Consider the following 21488-nt stretch of genomic DNA (forward strand, 5'->3'; position numbering starts at 1 on the left):
GAAATCAGTAACAATACCAGGCAAAGGTCGGGGCAGGTGGCAGAGAATCAAAGTCTGTATACACAATCCAAAGTCAAACACAGAAGGAACAAACACTAGGAAAATGTGGAAATGCCAGACAGAACTAAACAAGACTTCGCAATGTGAGTGTGGATGAGTGCTACCTTTATAGTGTCACTGATAGGAAACAGCTGTGGTTCAATAATGAGTTCCTAGGCAGGGGTTTATGGGAAATGTAGTCTGTGTGGTGAATAAACAGATGTGCATTGACCGGATCATGACCAAAGCGTCTGCTAAATGCATACATTTATTTAAATGTATTTATTTATATACAGTAGAGAGAGAGAGGGAGAGAGAGAGAGACGTTATTTCCGGGTCCAATACACAGCTGGTTTTCGTGCACTTCAGCAAGTCGTGGCCTAGTGGTTAGAGAGTTTGACTCCTAACCCTAGGGTTGTGGGTTCGAATCTCGGGCCGGCAATACCATGACTTAGGTGCTCTTGAGCAAGGCACTGAACCACCAACTGGCTGCCCATAAATGATGCCCATTGATCCGGGTGTATGTTCACGGTGTGTGTGTTTGTTCACTGCTGTGTGTGTGCACTTTGGATGGGTTAAATGCAGAGCACGAATTCTGAGTATGAGTCCCCATACTTGGCTGAATGTCACTTTCTCTTTTTTTTCTTATTTTTTTTTTTTTTTTTTTTTTTAAGTCATTGACATTTTTCCCCCCAGACTTTGAAGCATTTCCTACATCTTTTATTCTTTTTTCCAGTCATTTACTTTAAATGTGTATTCCTATTAGGGGTGCTCCGATCACGATCGGCCGATCGTTATGCGCATCTGTTACTACACAGTAACTGAGAAGATTAACTGAGAAGATGCGCAAATCCAAGTTCATTTTCAGTGTTTATTGGCTCATCTTCTCAGTTAACAACGGCTCTGTGTAGTAACAGCTGCTCTATGTGAAATCACGCACCTGATGGAATTAACCGCTGATTAGAGAACCGGCTTTACTGACGAGATGCGCATTAACGATCGGCCGATCCTGATCGGAGCACCCCTAATTCCTATATTTTCTGCCCTTTTTAATTATCATTTATAAATTAATAAAAAAATAAAGAAAACGAGTTATCAAGTGTACAATAAAAGCACAACAAAATCCTTATATTATAATCACATTGCACTTGAATCAAGTTAAAGGTGTAATCTGCCGATTGTCCTGCAGGTGACTGCATAAATCTGTCTTCTTACGATGCACTTAGTGCTTAACGATTACTCCAGAGCACTCGTAGATCTACGATGATTTTCAAGTACTACTTAAGTTACTATGCTTTTGGGAAACAGACCGTAATATAAAGATCAGTCGTACGATACTTTTTACGAACTTCTTAGGCTTACAAAGCTTTTGGGAAACCCGGCCCTGTTAAGTTAGCTACAGAAGAAGCACATCATGTTATTATAAAACACATTGTTCCATAGTTATTTCTACTCCAATATGCAGTTCAACTTCTACAACTTCTGCTATAAAGGAGATGTACTCTTACATAACCTCAATGCATAAATGATTAACCTCCAGATTCTCCACCTCAAGACACTCATCCAGATAATAGAGCAGCACTTTTAAATGTATAACTCATTGCCATTAATGATATAAACCTATTATTCATTTACATATTTTAAGTTTTATTCAAGCATGCTAGTTTGTTTTATGCAGGAAATTTGAATCCATACAATTCTAATATATATGCTGTATATTTACTGTTCATGTAAAAGTAATTGCTATAAATTTATTTTAAGTATTTAACAAATGTATTATATGCATCTAACTCTGTGATTTGATTTATTTCTCTTGTAGGTTAAATGATTGTGGCTTAACAGACAAAAGCTGTCAAGCTCTGGCTTCAGTTCTTGGATCAGATACCAATCTGAAAGAGCTGAACATGAACAATAATAATCTTCAGGATTATGGAGTTAAGATGCTCTGCACTGGATTGAATAATATTAATTGCAAATTAGAGATACTGAGGTAAGTTTGGTGACAATCTGTAGTGTTTGATTAGAATTCAGATCCATCTGTTAACATGGACCTAGATCATTCGCCACAGAATTGAGGACAGAACTGCTTCAGCTCAGTGAAATCTGCAGCATGAACTCTACATTCCAGGGCCCTCATTTATGTGTAATGAGGGCAAAAGAATGCAAAGTATGGGATCTTCCATCTTGTACTTGCATGTAGGAATGTGTGTAAATAAAAGCACAACTCTGAGCATGCTTGAGCAGAGAACCTAGTGCTATACTGCAAAAAGAAAGTGATGCTGAGTGTTTCCTGTGTCCTATAATTACAAATACTCAATTCATAAATTCATAGTTCAAGCTAGACATTTGCTTAATTGGTGAACAAAAGCAATAAAAGACAAACTGAAAAAGGCTTATTTTACTTAGTGTTTTGTTTTTAGTCAAAATATCTAAAAACTCTATCAAGATGCATTTACTAGATGAGCAAAAACACATGAGATATTTAGTTGTTTCCTGGGGGGAAAGGTCTAAATGAAGTTAATGTTGCTTAAAACAATGTAAAAACCCTCTTAAAACAATTATTTTGAACTTTAAGTCTAGATCCAGGCACGATGAGTAGACAGAAATTACTGGATCTCAATATTCTGCACGAGTGAATCAGATCACTGCTCTACTGCAGAATATACACTGTACACTCAACACACTGATGTACATTTTTTATTGTTATAAGAACATTTTTAAATTCTTGCTGCTATTTTTTTTGTGTGTCTTGTATAAGAGATTGCTGCCCGAAAAAAATGTATGTGACTTTTGTAATGTGGTTGCCTTCATCATCACCAGTATTTGTCATCCGTCAGTTAAAACATATTGGTAAATATTCAGATTAAAACTGAAGTGTTTTCTCTTTATGCAGTCTGAAGAACAACTGTATCACAGAAGGAGGTTGTCATGTTCTGGCTGCAGCTCTAAATTCAAACCCTTCAAATCTGACAGAGCTGGATCTGAGTGAGAATAAACTAGGAAACCCAGGAATGAAGATCATCTTGACTCTGTTTGAAAGTGTACAGTGTAGACTGGAAAAGCTGAAGTAAGTATTTTAAAAGTGTATCCCATTAATTATCCAGACTTCAGTGACCCACCACAGTTTCATAGATTTGGAAATATTTTATACTTGTCATCAGGGCCGGGTTTCCCAAAAGCTTTGTAAGCCTAAGAAGTTCGTAAAAGCGATCATACGACTGATCTTAATATTACGGTCTGTTTCCCAAAAGCATAGTAACTTAAGTAGCACTTGAAAATCATTGTAGATCTACGAGTGCTCTGGAGTAATCGTCAAGCCCTAAGTGCATCGTAAGAAGACAGATTTATGCGGCCACCTGCAGGACAATCGGCAGATTACACATTTAACTTGATTCAAGTGCAATGTGATTATAATATAAGGATTTTATTGTGCTTTTATTGTACACTTTATGACTCGTTTTCTTTTTTCTTTTTTTTACTTTATAAATGAAATTATTAAAAAAGGCAGAAAAAATAGAAATACAAATTTAAAGTAAATGACTGAAAAAATAGAATAAAATATGTAGGAAAAGCCTCAAAGACTGGGGAAAAAAATGTCAAGTGACGACATGACATTCAACCAAGTATGGTGACCCATACTCAGAATTTGTGCTCTGCATTTAACCCATCCGAAGTGCACACACACAGAGCAGTGAACACACACACTGTGAACACACACCCGGAGCAGTGGGCAGCCATTTATGCTGCGGCGCCCGGGGAGCAGTTGGGGGTTCGATGCCTTGCTCAAGGGCACCTAAGTCTTGATATTGAAGGTGGAGAGAGAACTGTACATGCACTCCCCCCACCCACAATTCCTGCCGGCCCGAGACTCGAACTCACAACCCTTCGATTGCCAGTCCGACTCTCTAACCATTAGGCCACGACTTCAGCAATGACTTTCTGAAGTACACGAAAACCAGCTATGTATTGGACCCGGAAATAACATTTTCTTTCTCTCTCGCTCTCTCTCTACTGTATATAAATAAATACATTTAAATAAAAATGTATGCATTTAGCAGACGCTTTTATCCAAAGCAACTTAGAGTGCATTCAGGCTAAAAAAAATGTACCTAACGTTATGTATAAATATATAAAATGTTATATATTATTATGTAAAGTATAATATAATCAGAATCAGAAAGAGCTTTATTGCCAAGTGTGCTTGCGCATACAAGGAATTTGTTTTATTGACATAGGCTTCCAGTACACAGAGACAACAACACACAGACAAAAAAAAATAAAAATAAATAAATGTATAAACAATTGTGCTATAAATGATAATTGAATAGGATTGAGTAAGATGCAGGGTTGTACCAGGATGGAGGGGTAACAAATAAATATAAGGATATTGCACATTTTTATTGCACAACTATAAGTGGGGAACATTTAACTGTTATAGATATTTATAACTGATCTAATATTATAGACTATAATATAATATTGTATTGTGTTATAGTTATTATATTCAAGTTGTCTGTCTGGAACGCAGCATTAGGTTAACGTCAATAAATGATCATGTACTACAATTAAGAGCCATTCTATAACGTGACATTTCAGCACTTGACAAACGGACAGCGACTCCTAAGTAGCACTTTAAGCACAGCTACGTGCAACTGTGTTAAGTGCATTGTTGGGAAACGCGCGTGAAACAATAACGAACAATCGCAAAATTACTCATAGAAAATGCTCTTAAGCTCTAAGATTAATCGTTTTCGGGAAACCCGGACCAGGACTGTACAATTAATCAAAATATACTCCAAATTGTAATATGGGGTAATGCGGTTATTAAATCACAAAAGGCTGCATTTTAAGTTAGAAGAGCAGAAGTTCTAAATGGCTGTTAAATAAAATTAAAAAAGGCAGTTGAGCAAGTTATTTTGAGTTTATAACATGAATTTAAAAGGTTCACCTAGTTTTGTGTTCATGTAATTTCCAACATTGTTTGGCAGACGATGTTAACAGATTTCACCAGATTTATACAACAAGGTGTTTATAAACCTGTTATGAGCTAAACATAGAAATTTAAAGGTTATTATTCAGTTTTCCACCAAAATAAAAGCCTGAGGGTCTAACATTTGAAAGTAAAGAAATTAATACATAATAATTACAATAATCTATCATTCAATCCTTCAAAATTGAAATCCTTCTTCAAGCTGCTTGTTCTATGTAGTGTTGTAAGTATAGTTTAGGCTTAAGTATTGTACTGTAAAATACGAAGTATTTGTATAATTATCGAATTAAAAAATAATTCCACAGTGTGATTTATCATGCAAATCTAATATTGGCAGATAAAAGTAGTAGCTAAAGCTGCTATTTGTGTAATTGTATGTATATCTTAATTGGTTGTTCTCTCTTCTACAGGTTAAACTGCATCAGTATTACAGATGAAGGTTGTGCTGCTCTGGCATCAGCGTTTAATTCAAACCTCAGAGAGCTGGATCTGAGCAGGAATCAAATAGGAGACTCTGGAGTGACACAAATCTCCAGTCTGCTGAGAAATTCACAGACACTACAGATGCTCAGGTCTGAATTTGGTCAATCTAAACATGAATCAATGTAAAGCTCCAGCTGGTCTGTAAACTGGCACTGTGTCACAAGGAATGGGTCAGTAATGTGAAATTGGTGTGTTGATGTAGATGCATTTATAAAATATTGTCAAACAGATTGATTTTTGAGGTGATGGGAAATGTTAATATCATAATAGTGTATTAAATGTTTTTACTGTGACTTATTTATTTAGTCTTTCTGATGACTTTCAGACTGCAGTATCACTGAAGAAGGTTATAATACAGTTGTAATCAAAATTATTCAACCCCCTTGACCTGCAAGACATTTTGCTGCAGAGAACAAAATGTTATAAAAACAATTCAACAAAGGCATCAGAGAAAGTTCAATACACTTTTGAATCATTCTAAGAATGTAACATTGATGAATCATGATTAAATTCAAATTGGATGTAAACATTTGTTCAAATTTTGTGCAGAATCTTTTATTCTTAAAAATCACCAAGAAACACTGTCTGTAAGTGTTTAGAAGCTTCTGTCACCTCTCTACTACAGTCTTGGCCCATTCCTTGCCTGAAAAAGCTTCCAGATCACTGATAATCTTTGGTTTCACATTGCCACAGCTTTCCTTAAATTCAACCAGATATTTTCAATGAAAAATAAATCTGGAGACTGAACAGGCCACTCAAGTACATTCTATGACCGATCCCTGAACCAAGCAGAAGTAGATTTGGATGTGTATTTTGGGATGACTCTCCTGCAGGAAAGTCCCTTGATCATCAGCTTCAGTCTTTGCACCAAAGGCATCACAATTCTTGTCAAAATGGCCTGATACTTCAAAGAATCCATTATGTCCATGATTTTCACTTCCCGCTACAGTAAAGCAACCCCATAACAGGACTGATCCACCTCCAAGTTTGACGACGGAGATGGTGTTCTTCTGCTTATGAGCTTTGTCTTTTTTGCAGCAGACCTTCACAGTTTGGTCACATCACTCCATTCATTGAGATGTCTCAACATGAAGGCCGTACTTGTCTAGTGTTCTTCTTACACACTGCATTGAAATGGTTTTCCTCCTTTCATTGGGTCATCTTGCAAGTCTTTGGCTGTACATTGTGCAGGTTTTTCTCAGTTGCTCTGATTAAACATTTTATGATATTGTGCTTTTTCTTCAACACCCTCAAAGGTTTTCTGGTATAGCACACTTTAAGATAAGGAATAAGGCTGAGGGCTGGGTCTCTAGGAACATTTAATGTCTTGGAAATCTTCATATAGCCTTAGACTTTCTAAAGTAATATTATTTATTCTCTATAGCTTCTCTATAGCGTTGTGAGATCTCTGTTGACTTTGCAATTATTGCTACAGTCTCTGAGGGGTTGCGTAATTTTGATTGCAACTGTAGGTTATAATTGTGGAAAATTAAAACTGCAAAATTTTAAAATTGCATTTGTTGTAGTTTGTGTTCACCAATATATAACTTTACCAGCTTTACTGTGAAAAGAGTACATTCAGGTCAAAATCCTGTAGTGCATCTTTTTTTATTGTCTTCATTCTAGAACATGTACTTGTGATATTGTGATATCTTTATCTTTAATAGACTTTCAGACTGCAGTATATGTGAAAAAGGTTATAAAGCTCTGTCTTCAGCTCTGAGATCAAACCCTTCACACCTGATAGAGCTGGATCTCACAGGAAATGATCCTGGAGAATCAGGAGTGAAGAAGCTCAGTGATTTACTACAGGATCCAAACTGTCAACTCAACACACTGAGGTGAGACCTGATGAAATAATGCCAAATAAATGATACGCATGTGAATTATATTATTTGACTAATTTAGTAAGGTATACAATGTTACATCAAAAATTTTCAAAATGATCAAACATTAAAGATCAGATGCTGCAGCTGCTGTTGTTAAAAAAAAGTTACAGCTTAATCAGTCATTTTGAGCCACTAGATGTGCTGCTGTTCAGTAGTTTGGTGTCTCAATTAACGTTTATGATTGTGTTATTGTGGACATTTCTCATGAAAAACATATTCAGTGTGATTTATTATCCTGATTGTTTAAATGTTACTGAATGCACTGTACATTAATTTCCATCAAACTCAGATTCACAACACTGTAGATCTACAGTACTACAGCAGATCTACCACAGACCACAAACATGTGATGTGTGTCAGGAGAGGATCAGTGATAACACACTCACACTCTCTCACACACACACACACACACACACACACACACACACACACACACACACACACACACACACGTCTGAACCTGCAGTTCCTCTCATAATGAGCAGAATTACTGTAGCATCAACACAGACATCAGTTAAATAAAACTATCCAGAGATGGTCTGAACCCAGATCATGTTCTTTGTTAGTGGATCAGTAATCCAGTGTTTGGTGAATTCTGCTACATCATAATAGGAAGAGCCAGCATCAAAAGAACTACTAAATATATCACTATGAATGCTTAACTGTCACAAGCTAGTTATCTCTTTGCTAACTTTCCTCATCTCCTGCTTAAAAGCCAGAAAGATCTTCAGATTTTTGAGAATCATGATCTACTGAGCTTCCCCCCCCCCCCGTTTAAACTTGAACTAGAACTTTTCACTACAAACAATGTTTGATAATCTTTAAATGCTTTGTGATGTAATGCACATTGAATTGATTCCAGTTTCATCTTATCTTCTTCAGGTTTTTGGGTCCTGCTGCAGATGAAGGCTGTCAGTATGTGACTGGAATTGTGGGTAAAAACCCGTTACTCCTGAGAGAGCTGAATCTGAGTGGACGTAAACTAGGAGACACAGGAGTGAATCACATCTCTGCTCTACTGCAGGATAAACACTGTACACTCAACACACTGATGTGAGTATCTTACATCATTTCACTGGTTACATGACTAGTAATAATACAGTCGTCTATTTTAATTCTGATTTGAGTCCGGCACCACGTTATAAAGCTTGGAAGAGCCAGGACATGTTTTAATATAACTCTGATTATATTTGTCTGAATGAAGAAATTCATATACATCTAGGATGTCTTGAGGGTGAGTAAATCATGGAGTAATTTTCATTTTTGTGTGAACTATCCCTTTAAGTGCACAGGGGTTGGAGAAAATAACGTGAACACATTAGAAATAGCCAGTATTTTCCTAAGTAGCACTTTAAGCACAGCTACGTGCAACTGTGTTAAGTGCATTGTTGGGAAACGCGCGTGAAACAATAACGAACAATCGCAAAATTACTCATAGAAAATGCTCTTAAGCTCTAAGATTAATCGTTTTCGGGAAACCCGGACCAGGACTGTACAATTAATCAAAATATACTCCAAATTGTAATATGGGGTAATGCGGTTATTAAATCACAAAAGGCTGCATTTTAAGTTAGAAGAGCAGAAGTTCTAAATGGCTGTTAAATAAAATTAAAAAAGGCAGTTGAGCAAGTTATTTTGAGTTTATAACATGAATTTAAAAGGTTCACCTAGTTTTGTGTTCATGTAATTTCCAACATTGTTTGGCAGACGATGTTAACAGATTTCACCAGATTTATACAACAAGGTGTTTATAAACCTGTTATGAGCTAAACATAGAAATTTAAAGGTTATTATTCAGTTTTCCACCAAAATAAAAGCCTGAGGGTCTAACATTTGAAAGTAAAGAAATTAATACATAATAATTACAATAATCTATCATTCAATCCTTCAAAATTGAAATCCTTCTTCAAGCTGCTTGTTCTATGTAGTGTTGTAAGTATAGTTTAGGCTTAAGTATTGTACTGTAAAATACGAAGTATTTGTATAATTATCGAATTAAAAAATAATTCCACAGTGTGATTTATCATGCAAATCTAATATTGGCAGATAAAAGTAGTAGCTAAAGCTGCTATTTGTGTAATTGTATGTATATCTTAATTGGTTGTTCTCTCTTCTACAGGTTAAACTGCATCAGTATTACAGATGAAGGTTGTGCTGCTCTGGCATCAGCGTTTAATTCAAACCTCAGAGAGCTGGATCTGAGCAGGAATCAAATAGGAGACTCTGGAGTGACACAAATCTCCAGTCTGCTGAGAAATTCACAGACACTACAGATGCTCAGGTCTGAATTTGGTCAATCTAAACATGAATCAATGTAAAGCTCCAGCTGGTCTGTAAACTGGCACTGTGTCACAAGGAATGGGTCAGTAATGTGAAATTGGTGTGTTGATGTAGATGCATTTATAAAATATTGTCAAACAGATTGATTTTTGAGGTGATGGGAAATGTTAATATCATAATAGTGTATTAAATGTTTTTACTGTGACTTATTTATTTAGTCTTTCTGATGACTTTCAGACTGCAGTATCACTGAAGAAGGTTATAATACAGTTGTAATCAAAATTATTCAACCCCCTTGACCTGCAAGACATTTTGCTGCAGAGAACAAAATGTTATAAAAACAATTCAACAAAGGCATCAGAGAAAGTTCAATACACTTTTGAATCATTCTAAGAATGTAACATTGATGAATCATGATTAAATTCAAATTGGATGTAAACATTTGTTCAAATTTTGTGCAGAATCTTTTATTCTTAAAAATCACCAAGAAACACTGTCTGTAAGTGTTTAGAAGCTTCTGTCACCTCTCTACTACAGTCTTGGCCCATTCCTTGCCTGAAAAAGCTTCCAGATCACTGATAATCTTTGGTTTCACATTGCCACAGCTTTCCTTAAATTCAACCAGATATTTTCAATGAAAAATAAATCTGGAGACTGAACAGGCCACTCAAGTACATTCTATGACCGATCCCTGAACCAAGCAGAAGTAGATTTGGATGTGTATTTTGGGATGACTCTCCTGCAGGAAAGTCCCTTGATCATCAGCTTCAGTCTTTGCACCAAAGGCATCACAATTCTTGTCAAAATGGCCTGATACTTCAAAGAATCCATTATGTCCATGATTTTCACTTCCCGCTACAGTAAAGCAACCCCATAACAGGACTGATCCACCTCCAAGTTTGACGACGGAGATGGTGTTCTTCTGCTTATGAGCTTTGTCTTTTTTGCAGCAGACCTTCACAGTTTGGTCACATCACTCCATTCATTGAGATGTCTCAACATGAAGGCCGTACTTGTCTAGTGTTCTTCTTACACACTGCATTGAAATGGTTTTCCTCCTTTCATTGGGTCATCTTGCAAGTCTTTGGCTGTACATTGTGCAGGTTTTTCTCAGTTGCTCTGATTAAACATTTTATGATATTGTGCTTTTTCTTCAACACCCTCAAAGGTTTTCTGGTATAGCACACTTTAAGATAAGGAATAAGGCTGAGGGCTGGGTCTCTAGGAACATTTAATGTCTTGGAAATCTTCATATAGCCTTAGACTTTCTAAAGTAATATTATTTATTCTCTATAGCTTCTCTATAGCGTTGTGAGATCTCTGTTGACTTTGCAATTATTGCTACAGTCTCTGAGGGGTTGCGTAATTTTGATTGCAACTGTAGGTTATAATTGTGGAAAATTAAAACTGCAAAATTTTAAAATTGCATTTGTTGTAGTTTGTGTTCACCAATATATAACTTTACCAGCTTTACTGTGAAAAGAGTACATTCAGGTCAAAATCCTGTAGTGCATCTTTTTTTATTGTCTTCATTCTAGAACATGTACTTGTGATATTGTGATATCTTTATCTTTAATAGACTTTCAGACTGCAGTATATGTGAAAAAGGTTATAAAGCTCTGTCTTCAGCTCTGAGATCAAACCCTTCACACCTGATAGAGCTGGATCTCACAGGAAATGATCCTGGAGAATCAGGAGTGAAGAAGCTCAGTGATTTACTACAGGATCCAAACTGTCAACTCAACACACTGAGGTGAGACCTGATGAAATAATGCCAAATAAATGATACGCATGTGAATTATATTATTTGACTAATTTAGTAAGGTATACAATGTTACATCAAAAATTTTCAAAATGATCAAACATTAAAGATCAGATGCTGCAGCTGCTGTTGTTAAAAAAAAGTTACAGCTTAATCAGTCATTTTGAGCCACTAGATGTGCTGCTGTTCAGTAGTTTGGTGTCTCAATTAACGTTTATGATTGTGTTATTGTGGACATTTCTCATGAAAAACATATTCAGTGTGATTTATTATCCTGATTGTTTAAATGTTACTGAATGCACTGTACATTAATTTCCATCAAACTCAGATTCACAACACTGTAGATCTACAGTACTACAGCAGATCTACCACAGACCACAAACATGTGATGTGTGTCAGGAGAGGATCAGTGATAACACACTCACACTCTCTCACACACACACACACACACACACACACACACACACACACACACACACACACGTCTGAACCTGCAGTTCCTCTCATAATGAGCAGAATTACTGTAGCATCAACACAGACATCAGTTAAATAAAACTATCCAGAGATGGTCTGAACCCAGATCATGTTCTTTGTTAGTGGATCAGTAATCCAGTGTTTGGTGAATTCTGCTACATCATAATAGGAAGAGCCAGCATCAAAAGAACTACTAAATATATCACTATGAATGCTTAACTGTCACAAGCTAGTTATCTCTTTGCTAACTTTCCTCATCTCCTGCTTAAAAGCCAGAAAGATCTTCAGATTTTTGAGAATCATGATCTACTGAGCTTCCCCCCCCCCCCGTTTAAACTTGAACTAGAACTTTTCACTACAAACAATGTTTGATAATCTTTAAATGCTTTGTGATGTAATGCACATTGAATTGATTCCAGTTTCATCTTATCTTCTTCAGGTTTTTGGGTCCTGCTGCAGATGAAGGCTGTCAGTATGTGACTGGAATTGTGGGTAAAAACCCGTTACTCCTGAGAGAGCTGAATCTGAGTGGACGTAAACTAGGAGACACAGGAGTGAATCACATCTCTGCTCTACTGCAGGATAAACACTGTACACTCAACACACTGATGTGAGTATCTTACATCATTTCACTGGTTACATGACTAGTAATAATACAGTCGTCTATTTTAATTCTGATTTGAGTCCGGCACCACGTTATAAAGCTTGGAAGAGCCAGGACATGTTTTAATATAACTCTGATTATATTTGTCTGAATGAAGAAATTCATATACATCTAGGATGTCTTGAGGGTGAGTAAATCATGGAGTAATTTTCATTTTTGTGTGAACTATCCCTTTAAGTGCACAGGGGTTGGAGAAAATAACGTGAACACATTAGAAATAGCCAGTATTTTATTAATGTGTTTAACATTGTTTGTCTTCAATACAGCTTCCAACCTTCTTAGAATAGATTCAGACAACTTTTGAATAGACTTCAGTTAAATTCTGTCTCTAGCTTCTGCTGTGACTGCTGAATGTGTTCATGTTTACTGACTACAAACTGAGGACTGAAGACTAATTTTTAAAAAAAAGTATATGTGTGTATGTGTATGCATGTTTCTATATTTAAATGTAATTTCATAAAGGCAGGGTCAGTCTGGTTTCCACTGTCACTTCTGGGGCTTGATCGTCCAGGCTTCCTCTGGGACAACGGCCAGGGTTTTTTGGCTGACTGGGTCTCTGAGTTTAGGTTAGAGGAGGTTATGAATGAAGGTGACTTGTAAATTTGTGTAATCTAAACATTTGAAAGTTCTGCTAATACAGCAGGTCAAATACAACCCAATATCCAATCATTTCAGTTAATAATACGAAAAAAAAAAGTGTCAATTATTTGATTAAATGAACAAGTTTCGAAGACCTAATTGTGGAAAATTATCCAAAGATATTCAGACACTCTTCCTCTGTTTTTTGTTTTATCAAGACATTGTGACTTTATTCAAAAGTTTTCTTCTATCTTCTCTCTTTCTCTCAATGTAGATTAAGATGGTGTGGTTTGACAGATGAAGGTTGTTCTGCTGTGACTTCATGAACATAACGTGTCTGATTCATTGTGTTTTCTCTTTCTGTCTTCAGTCTGTGTGAATGCAGTATTACAGAGAAACAGTGTCTCATCCTGACTTCAGCTCTGAAATCAAACCCATCACACCTGAGAGAACTGAAGCTGAGCAGGAATAAACTACTAGGAGACTCTGGAGTGAAACACCTCAGTGATCTACTGATGAACACACAATTGAAGCTGGAGAAACTAGAGTTAGTATCATTATACTCTACAGCAGTTACAGTCAGATTGATTTATCAGGGTACATCATTTATTTCCAAAAATGAATGTATCCTTGTGATCTTTAATGAAAATAACTATCACTTTCTCTCATAAACACATCTCTTATCTTGTCTGATGATGTGAAGGAGGGAAAACCTGTCAGTCACATGAGATCTTAACAATAGCAAACAATTATCAGCTTTTCATCAAAAATTAATTCCTGACCTGCAGTAAAAAAAAAAAAAACTGTTTCATAAAAGAACAAAATATGATCATAAAATGTTCTTGTTGACTGTAAACTTCAATCTTAAAATGTCTTGAAGTAAATTTAGATTTATGAACAGAATATTCTTGATTTGTTACATTTAAGCTTTATTTTTAATGTTTTAATGTTATTGTAAAGTGGTTCTATAGTTGATCCTGTATCTTTTTCTTTTTTTTTTTGGTCTGACTTGAAATGTTTTTTTCTTTTGTTTTTGTTTGTGGTCACATAATGAGGTTTTTGGCAATGTTTTATTTATTGCACTGTATGATGTTAACACATGATGAATTACTCACACATGAACATAACGTGTCTGATTCATTGTGTTTTCTCTTTCTGTCTTCAGTCTGTGTGGATGCAGTATTACAGAGAAACAGTGTCTCATCCTGACTTCAGCTCTGAAATCAAACCCATCACACCTGAGAGAACTGAACCTGAGCTGGAATCAACTACTAGGAGACTCTGGAGTGAAACACCTCAGTGATCTACTGATGAACACACAATTCAAGCTGGAGAAACTACAGTTAGTATCATTATACTCTACAGCAGTTACAGTCAGACTGATTTATCAGGATACATAATTATTTCCAAAAATGAATGTATCCTTGTGATCTTTAATGAAAATAACTATCACTTTCTCTCATAAACACATCTCTTCTCTCGTCTGATGATGTGAAGGAGGGAAAAGGTTTTTCCTGGGTCAAAATGGGTCTTCGGTGGTGGCTGGCCGACATGGTCATCCACACACAGCAAAGAGTACCCTAGATCCGCAAGCCCAATATTGACAATAAATGTTACATTTAAAATAAATACAAAAAAAAAAGTTTTTTTTATACTATTTATTCATAAAAAAATGATCACTGTCATCTTTTCTTGCCCTCTTTGCAAAAAAAGCTGTGATTTTTCCACGACTGGCTTTCATAGTTTAAACAGATAAAATCCTTTTTTTGATAGACCTGATAATTATTTTAGTATAATCATATTAATTAAAAACGTAGCGTTAAATGGTGTAATAGTGTAATTTTTTCCATATAAAATTGAATAAAATTAGCAGCTAGCTAGCAACAGCTAGCTTTGTGCTTTGATCTATTTTCATCTCACTCCAGTCTAACGTTAAACTAAATGATTTTATAGGTAATTTACTACACATTGTCATAGGCCTATACATACTGTGGATTATTAAGGCTAAATGGGGTAAACACACTTTCTCATTTCAATTCAATTCAAGTTTATTTGTATAGCGCTTTTTACAATACAAATAGTTACAAAGCAACTTTACGTAAATTATGTTTCTACAATATTTAGTAGTAGCTAGTAGTTTGTGCACGTTTGACAGGATTTTAGAAAAATAAAAATAATAATACAAGACGTAGTCAGCTAGATGATGAACTATCAATATTATTAGTTCATAGTAATTATATGATGCAGTCACACATGTAGCAATAATTGTTAGTTCTGTTTGTTGATTCAAGGTTAGCGTCATCTGGGGTCCTCTGAGGGGTCAGCATCATCTCTTCTCAGGTGTTCTGGATCCAGACTGGAGCTTGTGTAAATCCTAGTTACCACGGGATGTAAATCCCGTGGCAAAACATAGGAACAAAATAGAGACATCATTAGCATAGCTGCTGATCCAACAAAGTAAAATTAGTTTAACCCAAGCTAAAGAATAAAAATGCAGGTGCAACTACACTCACAATTTAAGAGATACATTATTCGAATGCTTGGCGAAAGAGATGCGTTTTTAATCTAGATTTAAACAGAGAGAGTGTGTCTGAACCCCGAACATTATCAGGAAGGCTATTCCAGAGTTTGGGAGCCAAATGTGAAAAAGCTCTACCTCCTTTAGTGGACTTTGCTATCCTAGGAACTACCAAAAGTCCAGCGTTTTGTGACCTTAGGGTGCGTGATGGATTGTAGCATGGTAGAAGGCTAGTTAGGTACGCAGGAGCTAAACCATTTAGGGCCTTATAGGTAAGTAATGATAATTTGTAACAGATACGGAACTTAATAGGTAGCCAGTGCAGAGACTGTAAAATTGGGGTAATATGATCATATTTTCTTGACCTGGTAAGGACTCTAGCTGCTGCATTTTGGACTACCTGTAGCTTGTTTATTGAAGCAGCAGGACAACCACCTAGAAAGTGCATTACAATAGTCCAGTCTAGAGGTCATGAATGCATGAACTAGCTTTTCTGCATCAGAAACAGATAACATGTTTCGTAGCTTGGCAATGTTTCTAAGATGGAAGAATGCAGTTTTTGTAACATTGGAAATATGATTTTCAAAAGACAAATTGCTGTCTAATATAACACCCAGATTTCTGACTGCAGAGGAAGTAACAGTACATCCGTCTAGTTGCAGATTGTAATCTACAAGATTCTGTGTGGTGTTTTTTGGTCCAATAATTAATATCTCGGTCTTATCCGAATTTAATTGGAGAAAATTATTTGTCATCCAATCTTTTACATTTTTAACACACTCTGTTAGCTTAGATAATTGGGAAGTTTCATCTGGTCTCGTTGAGATGTATAGCTGAGTATCATCAGCATAACAGTGGAAGCTAATTCCGTATTTTCTAATAATATTACCAAGGGGCAACATGTATATTGAAAATAGAAGGGGACCTAGGACGGATCCTTGTGGCACTCCATATTTTACTGATGATAAGATTTCAGATCTGTATGTTCTTTTAAGAAGTAATGAATCGGCTCAAATGAGTCATTAGGTCGCGAATCGGACTTTAGCGGACGTGTTGTGTGGGAATCCTGGCTGTTAGGACATCATGAAAGATTTGTTAACGCACACACACAAAACACAGAACTGGATAGATTTTTTTAGAAGAGTGTGGAGAAGCGCTGTGCTCGTTCTCTCAGTCACTCCGTCAGTAGCCTGCTTCACTCACAAAACCCAGTGTATGATGTTAACACATGATGAATTACTCACACATGAACATAACGTGTCTGATTCATTGTGTTTTCTCTTTCTGTCTTCAGTCTGTGTGGATGCAGTATTACAGAGAAACAGTGTCTCATCCTGACTTCAGCTCTGAAATCAAACCCATCACACCTGAGAGAACTGAACCTGAGTCTGAATGAACTACTAGGAGACTCTGGAGTGAAACACCTCAGTGATCTACTGATGAACACACAATTCAAGCTGGAGAAACTAGAGTTAGTATCATTATACTCTACAGCAGTTACAGTCAGATTAAAGATTACGGTTTACTTTCAGGAAAAGGAAAGGAAAGGATGTGACGTGGGGCCAAATATAGTGTCCCATACTCTGAACTTGTGCTCTGCATTTAACACACACACACACACACACACCTGCGGTTGGGGTTCAGTTCTTGCTCGAGGGTCTCATCTCAGTCAATCGCCGGAGATCACAGTAATCCAGCTCATTAATGGACCAGATTATTATGATTATTTTTTTGTATTCACTCAGAAGTGAACATAACGTGTCTGATTCATTGTGTTTTCTCTTTCTGTCTTCAGTCTGTATGAATGCAGTATTACAGAGAAACAGTGTCTCATCCTGACTTCAGCTCTGAAATCAAACCCATCACACCTGAGAGAACTGAACCTGAGCTGGAATCAAATAAAAAACACAGGAGTGAATCACTTATGTGACGTACTGAAGGATTCACGCTGTAAACTGGAGAGATTGAGGTCAGTAACATTCACAGACAAGAATCAAAATGATGAAAATCACTTTGTTTAACTCTTATGTGCTGTTCAAGGTCTTTTCAGACCCCAAATGATGATTGCTGAAATAAAAACAAATGTTCCCTTTATCTAAATGACATGAGACTTTGTACGTTTGTCAACACTTGGTAGATCTACAAACAGAAAATTAAATTGGATTGATATCTGGTTGTGTGTTAGTGTGAAAAAAGTCTCTCTCTGGAGACCCACATTGAAATGAATGAGGAAATTATCAAATCAATACTTTTTCTTCTTAATTTATCAAATAAATTCAATAAATCCACCACAATTCAGACCACAATATACACAAAAATGAAGTGGCAACCCTTCCACACGTTCACAGTACACACACACACAAACACACACACACACACACACACACACACACACACACACAAAAGACAAACACCCATAGATATTAATGGAGACTATAAAAATGTTGATTTTGTTACATAATTTGTCAAAAATGTCTGAAGAGGTGATACCCAGTACTTTTCATTCATTTTTCTAAATATATAAAAAAATAACATAAATACTTAAACTACACGAATGTGTAGTTAAAACATTAATAAACTGAGTAAAAAAAATTCAACAAAACCCTTTATACTCTATATCTCATGATGAATGTGTTCACATTATATTTGTGAAAGATTCTTCATCTTAATGATTTGTTTGTAAGATGATCTCTCTTCCTCTGTTTGTCTCTTTCTAGTCTTCGTTACTGTGGCATTACAGATGTTTCTTCTTTAACTCAGTCTTTGAAAAACACAAAAGCTCTGCAGTTTCTAAAAGAGCTTGATCTGAGACACAATAAGATTAGAGACTCAAAGCAGAAGCTCATTGATGTGCTACGAGACTCAAACTGTGAACTGATGTGAGTAAACTTCACTTTGTGATATTAAAGATTCATTTACCTCTGATATGTGAACAAATATATACTTTCACATATTAGTGAAAAGAGTTGATCAAATGATCATCAAGCTTTATTTCAAAGGGTTTGTGTCAGAATGAAATGTAAAGTTGATAAAAATGTTGAACACAAAGGAGGAAAGAGAAGAAAAGCAGACTGTCACAGCTTTCTACAGCAACAGCTGCTTTATTAATGAGATCAGTAATAGTGAATCATTAGAGTTTGAAATAGATTTGTTCAGATTGTAGGAAAACGCTGGTAAAATCAGAGCAGATTCAGCTTCATCTCACAGTCGTCCAGCATCACATGATCAATGTCTCTGTCTCTTGTGTGTTTTTACTTTGACAAGCAACACGTCACATTACTTTACACTTACTTTCTGTAAGAGATAATGTACCTCCAGCCGCTTGTTATCACACGTATTATATGCTTTCTTGACACACAAGTGAAGAATTAGACACAATTTAGATTCAGCTAAACACTTCTGCTCAGTTAGCAACAACTTGAACAACAAGACACACTTTGAACAATGTCTCCTCAAGTCTACTATTAACAGGAATCTCCTGCGGTTTGGTTTGAGGGTAAATCCAGTCAGTAACTGAGGCACAAGCTAATAGCAGTTGTGCTTGAATAAAACGAGTGAGAGCGCGGTGCTGTGATACGAGAGAAGTCAAAGAAACGGCCGACTCAAATACCGTATGACTGTGTGTTATTCTGCTGCTAATGACACACACCTAATGAATAACACACCTCCGAATGTCACGACTGACCAATCAGAATCCAGTATTCCAGCGAGCTGTGCAATCATTTCACTTATTTACTGAGACCAACACAAACATGTTTCAACTAGAGACAAACAGCTTTAACTAGTGACACATTTAACTGAAAGATTTGTGTTTTAAGACTAAATCACATTTCTGTTTGTTCCTTGTCATTTATTATATCTGGTGTACACTCGTTAGTGTGTGTTTCTCTTTATATTGATTCAATAGAGACACAAACAGACAAACATATGAGTGGAATTAATGTTCAAATGTATTTAAAACACAAAAATTGTTTTAGAAATATTTATGAAAGATCATGTACATGTAACTCAAAAGAAAATGTAAACAAAATAGTAACCGATTTGCAAATTGTTATTTTTTCTCTTCTCTTACAGTGTTGATAGAGATCCATTACCAAGATTTCAAACAAAGCTGATGAATGCTTTTTTTAGGTGATCTTGAGAGGAGCAGTAAACATCAGCTGAAGATCCACAGAAGAGCTTCACTACTGTGTCTATGAGGAGAAATAAATGTGTGATAAATGTGTAAATGTGATCCATACAGGTGAAGAGACTCAGACTTTACAATCAAATAATGCAGCATGTGTGTTAGAAACATGATATTGAATGATTAATGTTGCTTTAGTATTCAAGCAGATGATCATTGTGTTTAATGTAAAGCTGGAACAGAGGAGGAAGAAGCTCAGATGAGTCTGTCTGGCTCTTCAGTTTAATAATATTTCTATTAAACTCATTCATAATGATTCAGATGTTTAAATGTGATTGTCAAGTGCAGCACTTAAATGTAGCAAAACATATAAAGCAAATCTACAATGTGTGAAATTTCCATGTTACTTAAAACATTTCCATGATCTCTCTTACATTTTCTACACATTGTTATTCTATTTAGTTCTATATTAAGTTAGCTATGTGTCTGTCTGTTGCTAACACTCACAAATCCTCTCATTACAACAAACAAAGCAGAAACACAGTGTCAATAAAAGCTGGATTGTGCAGTTTTGTCAGATGAATTGATTAAAACGGGAGTTTTCACACACAGTGAGTTTGTGCTGAACTGACTGACAGCTTCAGTGTTTAGAAATGCTGGGTCTTTTACTCGCTGTTTGTCTCATTTTATTCACTATTTGAAGAAAAGGTTGTTTTTATCAGACTTTGTGACTTTTTCTACAGAAGTATAAACAAGATCATACTGAGCTTCTCTTCAACAGCTTGGTGTTGTTCATTTTCTTTTTCTTAGATGCAATGTTGATGTTAACAAAATCCTCTTAAATTATCTGATGTTTTCAGGAAAATGCATTAAATTATTTGACATGTTTTTAATAGGCGTGTGTTTTGTCTTACACCTTTAACCATTTCTTTATTCAGGGAGGACAGTCAACTCTAGACAAAACCAGAAAGCACTCAGCACTCATATAGGGTTTTCAGTTCTGCTTCCACTGTCTGATGGATGATGTTCTTTGGTCTTTCTCTCTTTTGTTTCCCTCTGATGTGCCAAAAGAAAATGAGTTCTGTGCAGATAGCTGTAAGTCGTAATATTAACGTTATGCTGTATAAATAACAAAGCGTATAATATAAGAGATAAAAGTTAAATTCTGTTTATTAAAAACCTGTTTAAGAGCGTTTTCTGCGAGTCATTTTATGATCGTTTGTTATTGTTTTCTCGTGTGTTTCCTAAAACTGCATTTAACACAATCGCAGTATCTGTGCTTTAAAACCTGTTAACCTGCACCAGAACGCCCTCGTCCTCAAAGCCATAAACAACATGAACATTAGAAACACTGTACATACCAGATCCGTCATAATAAGGAGTCATAAACACATCCACAGCTGTAAATCCCGGTTTAGTTAGGAAGGTAAGGGTCCACTGAACGACATCTCATGAAGCACGTTTAGTCCAACGAAGCAATAAAGCACGTTTAGTCCAACGAAGCAATAACGTTGTAATATGGATCATAATTCCTTTGTTTACGTTTCATTTCTTCAGCGACAGAATTGTACTCACGGTCAGAAACTGCGTCTTGGTAGTAAAACACGGCATGGTTTTGCAGCGTACAGTGTCACAAACAGAATGAGGCGATCCACCGGAAAAAAGAATGAATGAAAAATAGGCG

General features: G+C 36.0%; 1 protein-coding gene across 1 annotated transcript in view; it reads left to right on the top strand.

Moving 5' to 3' along the window:
• The window catches only part of LOC132159319 (NACHT, LRR and PYD domains-containing protein 12-like), a 206474-nt gene that overhangs the window by 13279 nt on the left and 171707 nt on the right, over positions 1 to 21488 (top strand). The window contains exons 6-12 of the mRNA XM_059568834.1: positions 1859 to 2029; positions 7180 to 7353; positions 11261 to 11434; positions 12357 to 12527; positions 13531 to 13707; positions 14326 to 14502; positions 16973 to 17149. Of these exons, the coding sequence (XP_059424817.1) occupies positions 1859 to 2029; positions 7180 to 7353; positions 11261 to 11434; positions 12357 to 12527; positions 13531 to 13707; positions 14326 to 14502; positions 16973 to 17149 (1221 nt within the window). The remainder of the gene's footprint in view (positions 1 to 1858; positions 2030 to 7179; positions 7354 to 11260; positions 11435 to 12356; positions 12528 to 13530; positions 13708 to 14325; positions 14503 to 16972; positions 17150 to 21488) is intronic.

Source organism: Carassius carassius, chromosome 16 (assembly GCF_963082965.1).
Source record: "Carassius carassius chromosome 16, fCarCar2.1, whole genome shotgun sequence".
Classification (NCBI taxonomy): domain Eukaryota; kingdom Metazoa; phylum Chordata; class Actinopteri; order Cypriniformes; family Cyprinidae; genus Carassius; species Carassius carassius.